The 13,364-nt window shown below is 32.8% G+C and overlaps 3 protein-coding genes across 3 annotated transcripts in view; 2 read left to right on the forward strand and 1 right to left on the reverse strand.

Moving 5' to 3' along the window:
• Positions 1 to 652: 652 nt before the first annotated feature.
• Positions 653 to 2,602, forward strand: spn-F (C2H2-type zinc binding domain-containing protein spindle-F). The gene is made up of 2 exons (XM_076115640.1): positions 653 to 1,571; positions 1,678 to 2,602. Exons 1-2 carry the CDS (start codon positions 836 to 838, stop codon positions 2,037 to 2,039), a joined length of 1,098 nt encoding a protein of 365 aa, XP_075971755.1. The 5' UTR covers positions 653 to 835; the 3' UTR covers positions 2,040 to 2,602.
• A 72-nt stretch (positions 2,603 to 2,674) lies between these two features.
• Positions 2,675 to 4,082, reverse strand: mRpL32 (mitochondrial ribosomal protein L32). Its single transcript, XM_076115642.1, has 4 exons — positions 3,884 to 4,082; positions 3,390 to 3,629; positions 3,025 to 3,152; positions 2,675 to 2,892 (listed from the first exon to the last, which is right to left on the reverse strand). The coding sequence occupies exons 1-4, from the start codon at positions 3,969 to 3,971 to the stop codon at positions 2,755 to 2,757; spliced, it is 594 nt and encodes a 197-aa protein (XP_075971757.1). The 5' UTR covers positions 3,972 to 4,082; the 3' UTR covers positions 2,675 to 2,754.
• Positions 4,083 to 4,880: 798 nt separating this feature from the next.
• qless (decaprenyl diphosphate synthase subunit 1 qless) overlaps positions 4,881 to 13,364 on the forward strand; it is a 39,287-nt gene continuing 30,803 nt past the window's right edge. The window contains exon 1 of the mRNA XM_076115643.1: positions 4,881 to 5,108. Within this exon, the coding sequence (XP_075971758.1) occupies positions 4,896 to 5,108 (213 nt within the window). The 5' untranslated portion in view covers positions 4,881 to 4,895. The remainder of the gene's footprint in view (positions 5,109 to 13,364) is intronic.

Consider the following 13,364-nt stretch of genomic DNA (forward strand, 5'->3'; position numbering starts at 1 on the left):
GGCTGGTTGATTAATAGGGAGCATATCACATCTCTACATAATATTATTATTATTATTTTGCGTTAAAGGTTTTAATAACGTGTCCTGTATCGGTCGTTTCGGTTTAACTAGATTGGCCTTATTGCGAAACATCTGAGCGTAACGAAAAACTCTTCTAATAAGAGCAACTAAATCAAAAATTAAAAATCTAAACAATCTCTGCCGCGGCCCAGAAGCCAACACTAATTCTGCCTACAATGCGCAATGGACTGACGGTAAATATCAGGTAGCCCTGCCTGACTTCGTCTATTTAGTCTATTGTAAAATTTATCCCTCTTATCTTGTTGCCGCGACAGTTTCAGATTATTCTTGTGTAATTTACATACAAAGTGTGTGCGTACAAACCAGAAAGGTAATTAAATAATCTCTACGTTTAAACATTCAGAACTTATATCGCCTATTCCATCAATCCCGTAAAATAACAATATCCTAACTGATTTGACTGTCTGGTAGACAAAATATTTCCACTAATTTCTACATATTCCGTCATTAGGCAACACTACAACAGGAATACGTCCTTTTAGCCGTCACACATTACCACTATTATTGTTGAACGAAAATGGAACTGTCATTGTCAAATGTAGATTGTATTCTTGTCAAACCTTGACAATCTTGTCGTGTCGTTATTGAGTGTCAACTGTCAAGTGCATGCAATATTTCTTTTTATAGTTTTTGTAATCCTATTTTAAACGTAATTTTGTACTTACTCTGTTTTTCATCTGACGGTTAATTTAAAAATATATTGTTTATTGTGTAGTATAATAAAACCCGTACAAGTATTATATTTTATTATCAAATGGATTCCTCCTCCATTGTTAGTTTTAATAATGATTCTACGTTTCAAACAACACTCAAAGGTGATATTAGTGTACATGAGTTGGCTCTTCACGCGATGAGAGATCGTTGTTTATTGCTTCAAAGAAGAATTAATACGTTAGAAACAGACAATATGCGTTTGAAACTTGATGTTGTTAAAGCTACTGAATGCTCACCATATATTCCTATCAAAGAGGATGAGAAACTTGCTTTACACCAGAAAATAGCAGAACTTAATAAACAAAAGTCTAAACTTATGCATCATGTTTTTATGGTTCAATGTGAAAACAAAAACCTGTGGAACAAAATAGCTTCTCTCAAGGGCCCTGATAAATCAACAAGTAAAGATTATACCAAACAGCCCTTGATACGAACTAACACTTATATTCACAGTACTCCAAAGAATAGTGCAAATTACCAAGAAAAATACTCAGAGTCCAGCTTAGAGGAAATATCACTCAAATTAATTAACAGCTATATACAAGAGAAATCACAATTAGTAGAACAATATGAACAGATGGCACAACTCCAGGACATTGATGATGATATGTTAAATGTGGATTCCATTGGCTTTACATACATGGAAGATCCTGCTACAGATTCTTTGAAAGAAATAAGGTGTCAAACAGAAAAACTTAATAACCTTAAGAAAGAATTAGGCCAGCAAGAAAATCATTTAAAGCTGATTATATCGAGAGTTGAAACTGTATTGAGGGGTAAGAGAACATAATTAATTATTTCAGTTTGGCAGGCATATTGCTTTAATTTATATCTTTCTTGTTATAAATATTGTTTAACTCAAGTGTTTTGAATTGCTTTCAGATGGATACAAGTGTCCGACATGTATTGCAAACAATGCAAAAATTGTGACATCAGAGCATAAAGAAATTGAAACAAGTGATAGTCTAGCAAATTGGGCAACACCAGTTGACTCCAGTACTTATAACAATAATTTCAGCGAACTTAATACATCTGCATATAAGAAAAGTATACTTGAAGAGAGTGTTAAAGAAGTAACTGATGAGCCTAAAATATGCCCGATGTGTGGACAGACATTTCACAAAGAAGTAGCATTTTCAGAGTTTCAAGCACATGTGGAGAATCATTTTTTAGGTGATGCTGAACCAGATTCCATTACAGATAATTACGAAAACCTTCCCAGTTCCTTTGACAATATGATCTAAGTATAATCACATTCTACAGTTAGCCTATTCACACTACTACTTCTATCTTACAAAGTCTATTCTAACTAAATTAATATTTGATGAGTTAACATACATATTTTAACTATTCCATTTGTTTCAAAGTACTGTATATTTTGGGCCATAGTACAAAGAGATTATTCTCTAAAATGCCTGTGTATTAGAATAAAATAGAATAAAGTTATACTACAATTCTGTTTATTAATAAGATTTTGTTTAAAATAATGAGAGTAGACACATGACAATATTTAGTATTAGTAGTTAATTTAGTCACTACAGCTTGACCACCTACATTTATTAGCTAATTTTGCACCAGTCGCTTGCTCACTGTCATTAGTGATCACTATGAAGGTTTATGTCCCATGAAAACTAAATTGGGAATCTTTACCTAAACTTTATATGTTATATGAAAACATTCCACCATTTTAAAATAGATGCAAATTTAAAAAAATGGGCATTTAAATAAATGTTTCTTAGTACTTGCAAAGTTATATGTCAAGATACTTCAATTTCATTGCATCAATATACAGGGGATCTATTTATAATTAATGTAAATATAATAATAATATAAGTAGGATAATTATACTTCCTTAAAATATGAAATAAATTAAAACTAGTTGTACAACTTCTGTATCTTTTATTCAATTATTCAACTAAGAAATATTATTAAAAGCCACTACTATATTACTATACAATATTATGCCAAATCAGTAGGTTTGACATCTGTGGACTTGGAGGGTTGCTGTGTTGTTTTCTGAAGGAGATTTTTGCTGAACCATTGTGGTCTTTCTTTTTTCATCTCTATAATTCTTTTGCCTTTCCAAAATTCTTTAGGCTGAAATGAAATATTCATAAACTTTATAATAAATATATTTTATCCAATAAATAAAATAATTTAAATTATAAATTACTGAATGAGTCATCAGTGGTAATTCTAATTGTTAATTAGTTGTTTATATTTACTGACCTGATCTGGAAGGGTTTCTCCCTGATACAACACTACAACATCTTGTTCAACTGGGTTAATGCCAAGCTTTTCTGTTATTTTAGCCTGAATTTCTTCAGTTTCTTTCTTTATCTTAGTGTAGCAATTTTCTGAAATAGACCATTTAATTGTTTAAGTTTTGTTTAATTTCTTAAAAGGCACAATTTTTTTCATTAATATACAACACTTCAGAGTTCTTTGTGTCAGATTAATCCTAATATAAATAGAATTAAAAGCTACTTTAATATAATGTTTGTTATCATATACATACATAAGCATTTTAAATTATGTTTTAAACATTAAGATAGGAATATAAAGAAAACTAATGTAAATAAGATTATTCATACCACACAGTCTGCCTTTCTCATGATGATGTCCACAATCCTGACATACTTTGATATTAGTTTTAGGTACAATTGTCTTCAGTTCATAATCAGGAGATCCATATTTCCTTTTCCACCGCCTTTCAATAGTCCTTCGGAATTTAGGGACAGCCAACAAAATCCCATCACCAATTATATCTTTTATCGAGAATTTACTAGGTGACGCTGATGGTGATTTTTCGTGGACGTATGCTAAAGCTAATTCTGTAAAAATATAATAAAAAAAACTTCAGTTATGGGCTGTCTACATATTATCCCGGTATTGTCTAGTTTCTGTGAGCTAAAGCCGAGGGTAGCGGATACAGGACATGGCAACGGAGACATGTTAAAGTGGCTCTGTTTATCGAATACGGTGAGATGTGAACACGTAAATAAATTTTAAAGGAATCCAGCAAGAGAGCTAGACCCCGAAGATGTTCAACAGCACTTTGTAAGATTTTAAGTCAAACTTTTCTAACCTCTAGGTGGGCCCCCGAATACATTATGGAATAAATTTCGTTCAACATTTCTCAACAATTGTAGCACCTGATTAATACGTGGAATCATTATTCGCAAATTTGTATTCCGAACAATAATAAATTATCAGAATGCACAATTTTAGGTTATGATATGCTTCCAATAGCGTCATAGACTAATGATAGAGCAATCAGCAGTGACATTAGCTGGCTTGTCAATTTATGACAGAGAAGACAAACATGACCACAAACTAAAAAAAAACTACTGAGAGTAGCCAGCCCTTAAAACGAAATAGCCTCAAAACTTATTTTAGATTTAACAGATTATTTATTGTTTGTAGTAAATAAAGGATTTTAATAACATACGACATACATTATCGTATGACTAAAGAAGGTAGGCAATCTTTAAAATGTATATTGTGACAATGTTAGTTGTTATAACGTTGTCAAATTTTCTGTTGTCAAAATCCTGTCGTTCCATTATAATTATAATACTCATAATCAGCTCACAGCAGACATGTAACGTATTTCGATCGAAATAATTGTTTATTACCTTGTTCCTACCTTAAAAAATGGGAAAAATTATAGTCTAAAAACACTGTACATGAGTGTTGCCTACTAATAATTTGATTAAGAACTCATTATTATTTTATAAATACCCAGGTAGGTATATCATTTCAAGTCGACAATAGCTACAATCAAAGAAAACTGTTGCAATTTTGACATTTAATACTTTTTCAGACTTTGCAATATTCTTTTCATTCAAAGCTTCTCTTTTTTCTTGGGTATCATATTTTTGGTTTAATGAAAGTTTTGTATGAAACAAATTTTTGTTTTTATTTACATAGTAATAAAAATTAACATTAACAGTACTGAAATCTATCTGTTTATAAAATGTGTTTATCTCACTATAATAGTTAGTAGGTACATTTTTTTTCTTCTCAGATCACAATGGCAACATTTACTAATATGGCGATTGACAATCAGCTGTCTAAAAGTGGGGAGGAAAAGGCGAATGCTTGTATGGTGTGTGTGTTATGTAGTCCATATCGTCAAGCGTTTCGTTGCAGTTGTAGCTATGGCGTGTTTAAGTTCGAGTAGGCTCTGTGCTCGTGTTCAAGATAAGTTATTGTGTCAATTCGGACATAAAGTTCGAAAGCAAACTGTATTTGTGAAACTCAAACCGCCCGGACCATCTCCATTGCGAATATTTGGAAAGACATGTCAGGTCAGAATCTTCATTCAAACTATGTTTTGATTAGAATATTTAAGATTTTACTCATTTTTTTTCACAAAATTTTTGCCCTAGCCCCAAACCCCTTTACTTAATATAGGAATAATAATTATAAGTGTTGTGGTCCTCTTTACATAACAGCATGACAGTAAATAACCTCTCTTTGTCAGCTGATCTAATCAAATAAGCAAGTATTTGAAAATCCTGAATGAAGTAACTGCTGGAAGTGGTTGGAAAGAATACAGTCGTAAAAATTTTAATTTTGTTTGAACATAAAGTAAAATTAGTCATTGGAATTGTTAAAAGTTAAAAGTGAAATCTTCACGAGTCGGTGGCCAGTGGGTCGCTTCGCGCGTAGCACGGGTTTGTTGGGTTAGCCGAAGTATTTTCACCGTGAGCAAAGATATTCGAAACTTTTACTTTCATCAAACAAAGCTTAGAAACGAACATTTAGCTTCTCAGCTAAAACAAAAAAAAGTATGTATTGAACTTATAGGTAAATAACTATTTCATCGATCTTCTTGATAATTAATTACCTAATATTATAATAAGAGCTGTAAATTATCCTTTTAGTACCATCTATAATAGTCAACAACGCAAATTAATGACTTATAATTATTTGCCTTTGTCCTTATTATTATATATGTTTCATTTTCCACGTAAATTATAATAACATGTTCATTATCCACCGTCGTTTTTCCGGGACACGTTAATGTTCATGTCCAAACACTTCAACAAAATATGGAAACACTATTAGTTGGTACGCGCCGTCGTGCTTTCTCGCGCAGCGTGCGAGCATGCAATGTCCAATCTCGACGACTCGTATAGAACTTTCTAAGCAACAATTATTATACGCATTAATATTTCATTTACTCCTTCAATCGCAATTGAATTACTAGTCGATTTCTTTATCCATACCATAACTACATTTGTCCATTGATTTGCTGACAAGAAGCATAATTACGCGCAGATCATCAGATCCTATCTTAAATTTAAGTTTCGGTGTATCCTACTGGTCATCGATACACGCGTTGTTTTTTAGCTTATGCTATGATGACAATCTAAAGTCGCATACGCTGGCTCACTGTTAGTGAAAGTTGTGTGACGATTCGTTGAATTTTTAATAGCGCGAAAACTGGGTAAGTAACCTGTCGAAGGAGCGCTATAGCCTTTCTTATTTTTATTCTAGTCCATTTGGCGAACATTGACCTCGTTTCCAGCGAGACATCATCGTTCAAAGCCATTTCTTCGATGTTGCGTGTCTCTAGCTTAACATCGAGCATAGGAAAGTAGACTATGTGGGATTTTTATTCTTTGGCAAGCTTGTCGCTGGTGCATGATGATCGATGATAGTATAATAATAATTAGGATACATCATACTCTCTGGTTATGTTTATTAAGTGTTAAAATCATTTGTAAGATGGTAGATTGATCGGTCGAGCAAATCGTGCCGCACGTAACGTCCTGCGTAAATGAAGCTCAGTAGAAATGCGGAACACACACCTATTTGTTCAGTCGACATCATTGTATAAGAGTTTGCGGCAATACTCACGATGTAGCATATGTTATTTTCGACTTACAACATTTACTTCAATCCTAAATTACGTGATGACAATACAAAAGGGCATAGAAAGCTGAAGTGTTAAGTCAACTGCAATATATGCAGAATTCTCATAGTGTTTTTTTTCTATGAAGTTACAAATGTTTTCATCGCTTTCGTTTATTTTTAGTTGTGGCTTGTATTAAAGTACACATTTTTCGCAATAACACACAACATCATTCTATTCGCTCATCTTTACATTTTACAATAATTTTAATGGAAGTTGCGCAAACTTGTAAAGCTTTGTAGCGTGGGTTAGCATTGTGACATACGAAGACCAAGGCCTTGTACAGATGCTAGTGTTATTTTTTAACCAGATTTTTGGAAATCACAATGTTGTTTAAAAAAGAAAGTATTTATCAATCTTGTGATTAAATAAAACTTGAATTGGTAAATAATTAATTAATGATTTTTGCGTGGTAAATATTAAGTAATTCAAGTAAGTTTTGCTGCTGAACCGGTCACCGGTTATTCAATGTCCTTGCAAGCATTGCATGCTTAGGTTGCCCGGTTGGTACAATTGAGCAAGAGGCGTTTCGGTCGGCACTTGCAAACAATGAACTCATCAACGTTGTCTTTAGAAGCAATATTAATTGCCGACTCTTGCGCACGTGACGTTGTTATTTGATAAGAGAAACATGTTTCGTGTACTAGTGTTTAAGTTAGCTATTTATTGAGCAATCTATCTTGTGTCTAGGACTCAAACACTGTAACGATGGATTTTAACAAAGTTAATAATATTTTCGTACCACTCATTTGACTCAAACTTTTGCGGAATACGCCGCAGCAATAATTAGAAATTGAGTTATTACAAATCTGTTTTTGTGACTAATGTTAATTCCGTACTATAACTTACGTAGTATAGTGAATCACGTGAACTGGCCAGAGGTAATTAGAACACTGACATTTAACAAAACCATGTAAGTACATTATATTGAGGCCTAAGAAATACACGCAAAGAATAAATATATTTTACGTATTTTTGAGAGCGTGACGAGCGCATAATTTTGAAATGCAGTTTATATAGTACTAGTGATTATAACGAAACAAAGCTAAGACTTCACTGCATTGTGACTAGACAGTCTCAGTTTAGCCGTAGTCACAGCACATTACTAGGATGGTAATGTGTGATTTGCTTCGATGAGAACTGCATTGGTAAAAACCTTTTTATAAATTGCATCCGCGATTCCTACTTCCGATGGATCCGTGAAATCGTGCAACCTTTAACTCATTATAGTAAACAGGAGAAACTCATGCTCGTAGTACTATGCCTTTCGTAGGCATTGCTACTTTAAAATTATAATAGTGTGTCCAGGTGTGTTGCAATATATACTAATAACTAATAATTCTATATTTTGTGGTTTACCAGGTAAATTACGGTTGACAAAATTACCTCTTAACTGGTTTTCAAGGGTATTTAACTTTTTAGTAAAACCCTTCACGACGCTTACGAATGCAAGGTCTAATTTATCTACCTATGTGCATGTATTTTGTGTATGCATTATGCGATTTGGTAAAAAATACATGTTTAAATAAACGTGGTAGAATAATCAATTCAGTTCTTTTATTATAACATATATTTTGTGCTGTTTATGTAGGAACTGTAATGCATAATGTAAAGTGGTAATTAATCAAATACTTATTACGTTATTAGACGTGCCATTTACTGTGTTAGTAACTATCATTGTTCAGTTGTTACAGAAATAATATTCCTTTGCAATTACGAATCTGATGGAAAAAGATGGCTTTTAATTTTCATAAGTCGTTATGTCCTTGTGGCAGATGTTGATTGCTATCTGTTTGAAGCGGCGATAATGACCGAAAGTGTGTAATCATCATGTCATGACTGCTTCGCTGCATTCTTCTGATAATCTCATGGTCACAACGTTTAATGCTCACACGATATGAATCTTCTGTCGCTAGTCACTCGCAAGCTTTTATGTTTTTAAGTACATGACGTATTACAATCTTGCGACTCGCATGTTCTCTTGGTGATTTTACTGTAGTTTTTAGACGAAATTGGGGATTAACGTATTCCTTGGGACAAAGCCACTGGTTATATTATTATATTTCACCTCTATTTTATTTTAGTGAAATCGTAGTCAGTGACAGTGTAAATTATAATGGCAAGTTTTAATTTACAACTTATTAATTTGCATCTTCGAGGCCTTTATATTTCATGATGATTTCTTTTAATATATTGTTTACATTGTCCTTGATTAGGCAACAAGGTGTTTATCATGCATTGTGGCCAAGGCTCGTCTGATTATAATAATAATATGTGAGATTAGCAGATTACTGAATATTTGATAGTGATTTTGTTTAATATAGTTATAATGTAATAATTCTAAATAGATGTTAGGAAAAAATGCTTGATTTCGGTGCCGTTTTAAAGTGTTAGAAAAGCTATAATGAATCGCGTTAAATGGTAGGTCTATGTCTATTGGTGTGGTGGTGGAAATTTCGTATATTTTTAAGGAACGGTGTTTCAATGGCTTTACGTGAAAATTTAGGCGTAGTTGAGTCAGACTAACCATTCAAACGATTGCACAAATAACTGACGGATTGATTTTATCAATTACCATAGGAAATCAAATAACAAGTCGACGGTCAAAAGATCATTTATGAGGTTGTAAGGTGTAAACTATGTATGCCAATTTGTATACACATATTACAGTATACAAAACATGTATGTAGTTGTGTATTTTGCCGTTTTGTATCTGGGACTATTGTTAACGTTTCTTAATATATGACCTTTAATTATGCAGTATTACTAATTGGATGGAGTATAAACTCAAAGATACTATATTCTATTACATAATGCGTAATTAATTATTACAAAAAATATACGGTGAAACAAATCGGTTAAATAATTGTGTGTAAAAGTTATTCCAAAAACGTTCTCACGATTTACGATTTGTGTCGAATTCTCTTGTACGTCTTTGCTCATATTACATACGTTATTTTAATGTTCCCAACGTTAATGAGTAACAACTTAGACCGGTGTACTAAAATATCTGTTATACCTATTGTAAATGCGGAAAAGTATGAATTACGTAATGATATATTATTATACTGAAAATGCTTTCTACTATTATAATATTTACTAAACGTTTTCATATTAAATGAGTTCAACTAAGTTCTGAATAACCTTAATTTCAATAGAAAACTAAGCTCCAAATTTTAAAGTAGGACACATACAGCCGTAGTAAACGATCAAACAGTTTGTCCTGAATAAACATTCCAATCGACTAGTTTTCCAGGGGCCCGAGCCTAACATGTTTGTAGTTTTAGAGTTAAATAAGTGCAAACAACTCGTTGGCAAGTCGTCCTTGATTCATAACCTAGTTGGACGGGGCACGTCTTCGAGCGACATGCCTCTCGCCACAGCCCGGTGGACTCTAATTGCATCTATGATCACTACTTCCAGTGCACCGCGCGGCCTCGGAGCACCATAAAGTGCACTTATAACTGATACTAACTCTAGCCCCTGGCACGCATACTCTCGAGGTCGATTCAACCGACTGCCCAATAAAAGTAACAATCGTAACACGTAATTTCGATAAGGTCACTCTAAACGACTATCGAACAATTAACATTTTTTATAGAAAAAATGGAGACATTACCCATATGCGTTGTAAGGTTTTGCTGTGTTATTTGTATGTTATGCTTTTAATTGAAAGGAACTAAAAGTTCTATATTCTATACGTAGACAGCTCAATCTTTTCAGTTCTAGAAATATTGCGATCTTACAATGCAATAACATCGCATGCCCAAGAGTAATTTTGTTTCGCTCGCGAGCTATCATAGAGAATGATATTGACCCTTTTCGACCCAGGTGAAGGTGGCTTAGCCAGACGGTTTTTTCGTTCATAGGTTATTGTTTTATGAAGTTATGACGATGATTATTTTAACTATCGATCGTAAACAGATTTTAAAAGTACCGACCGCGCGGTATTTGTCCTAATTAACTAAATTTAGGATAGGTATTTTTGTATATTATTTACACTAAAACTTATTTTGACATTATGTTTTTGTCCATAGTTTTCTTATTTTAGTTATTTTCAGCATACTATATGCAATCTTACTTTAAAATCATGCGTCGAACGTATGTGCGCAAACGCAGGTGACGCGTTGATGTCTTTTGTACGCGCTGATGCACAACAAAACTCTTTTACAAGATCTGTGCTGTAGATTAATATTATATTTAAAGCAGCCGTTTAGCTGTAGATCAAGCGAAGATTGTATCTTTCAAATGATTCAGTTAATGGAATTTTTATTCATCTAAGTTACTGTGCCAAAGTAACGATGCCCAATTTAAACAGTCGTTAGGTAGTCTTATCTCGATGTTTGCTGCAAATATTATTTCACGTAGCCACTTTAATTCGGCTAAATATGTACGTGTCAATTGCTGTTCACTTCTATTTAAAGCGCAGTATCGATCGATGCGCAAGAGTGTTCGAAACGCTCACTTTCTATCGTGTTTTAATTGTTATGTGCGTCCAGTGCGGACACATGCAATTTTACGTGCGACAATGTTGTTCATCATTTACATCGAACACGGATTTGGTTTTTAGTTATATTCTTTAGTAAAAATATTAGACTCAATTTTCATTCGCCTAGTGATTATTTTTGGTATTTCATAGCAAGCTTGATCCTAATATACTTTGTTCTAGAAATAAATAAGTACAAAGTCCTTCGAATTAATCATTTGATTTTATTTAGCATTGCAAAATATGGACGTTGTTTTAGATCTGCCGTGAATTATTAGGCTTGTCTTAGAGTTTCCTAAATTATAATTTTATTAATCGAAACACGCGCAAACTCTACCTGTCCTACCTACGAGACGCCTCTAGTTTGACAACACAAAAAATAACCACGCATCACACGGAAAACCCAGAATGTATTTTATTATCTTCTATTTGTTCTTCAAAGATGCAATATTTTCATTACATTACGTAAGTGTGAAATTAACTTAGAGTTCTTATTACTTGATGGCAGTTGACAACGTTGACGTCAATGTAAAGAACCCACCTACAAATATGAACGTTTACTCTTTTAAAAACTTTTCTAGGCATTTTAATGTCATCAACGAACGCTTAATGATATTTCGTTAAACGGTCACTTATGGCATTAAAATTGATTGTTAAGGAATTGCGACTAAAGGCAAATATAATAGCTTTCGTCTGTTCCGGGTTCGTAAGTAAAATGGGACAGGGGAAGGACAACAGCCGACAAACCACTTTACCAAGGTTTCGGATAAAGTTTTATTCTTTTTGTTATTATGACGCAAATGAACGCCTACCTGAAAAAAAAAGAATGAAAGACAAATGTACAGGTTCGACGAAAATTATAATTAAAAATATTGTATGCAATGTGATTGTATATTCTTAATTACACTCGACTCGCTTTTATATTCGCTAAATAAATAATAAAAGTTGAAAGAAAAACGGGGGAAATACATAATAATATGTTGAGGATATTCCGTTAGGTACCTATTATAAATTTTGTGTACCTTACACTGAGTGTATTCGACATTCCTTTGCCTTTTCCTACGTGGGGTATTTAAATGATTAATTATGTATATTAAGGCAGTAATTGTAGTTTTGACAGATCTTTTGTGTTGAGAAATATGCGTAATGTAATGAACAATCTGTAATGAATAATGATAGTAGTTATTTTTGCTGAATAAACAACATATAATGTTGAAAACTTATCACCGTCACAATGTTTATTGTATATTTATTACAAGTGCTTTTTTACGAAATAAAATATTTGAATTTGATAAATAAAACTCATTGCTTTAGGTACAAATAGTTGTAACGTTATGAAAGTCCTTGCAGCGTATGATTATTAGGTAAAATAGGTATTAGTTAAAAATAATAAATAACTTGTGTAAGTACTTGATCTTTTATTTTGAAAAGATTAGTTTTCCTGAATAATTAATCAACATAAGTAAACATTATATTACCTTATTACTTAAGTCTCTCTGAAGATTTTGTCTTAAGATACCAAACAAATTGGTGGAATCGTCATCCTATTTCTTCTCGGACCATCAGTGGTATTCCCTCAACACGTGTTGATGTATGACGTTGTACAGTAGCTATTGCCAAATATTCTGATTGACATTGACAATTTAGTTTCTTAGTTTATATGATTCCAATTCCGTTTGACTGCTAATAATATGCGACACCTAAAATTGCTTTGAGGTTAGTAACGATATTATTCTGTTAAAGAAGACTCAAATATATCGTTCTATGATAGAAGATAATAGATATAGTATCTCTATATTATTAAATAATGTGGACTTGTGTTATCATATAAATTAAAAGTTTACATAAAAAGGGCTTGTCACTGATAAATAGCGTTGTTATCATAGCGTTATCATTTCAACACGGTTAGATGGTAGTTACTGATGTACTGCGTTTATTTTTCACTGCAGAGTTGTTTAATAGATAGATATAAACTGCATTATCTTTTCACGGGGTTTAACATACTTAGACATAAGACAGAGTTAATCCATCTCTTTTCTTATTTTATGGAGTTATAGGGTTTGTTTATCTTGATCTTATACTTGACAATATCTATCTATACGTATGATAGGTTTACGATCACAAGTCTGCTCCTTAGCTATTCCCTAACGGTTTAAC

This window comes from Anticarsia gemmatalis, chromosome 6 (genome assembly GCF_050436995.1).
Source record: "Anticarsia gemmatalis isolate Benzon Research Colony breed Stoneville strain chromosome 6, ilAntGemm2 primary, whole genome shotgun sequence".
Lineage (NCBI taxonomy): Eukaryota > Metazoa > Arthropoda > Insecta > Lepidoptera > Erebidae > Anticarsia > Anticarsia gemmatalis.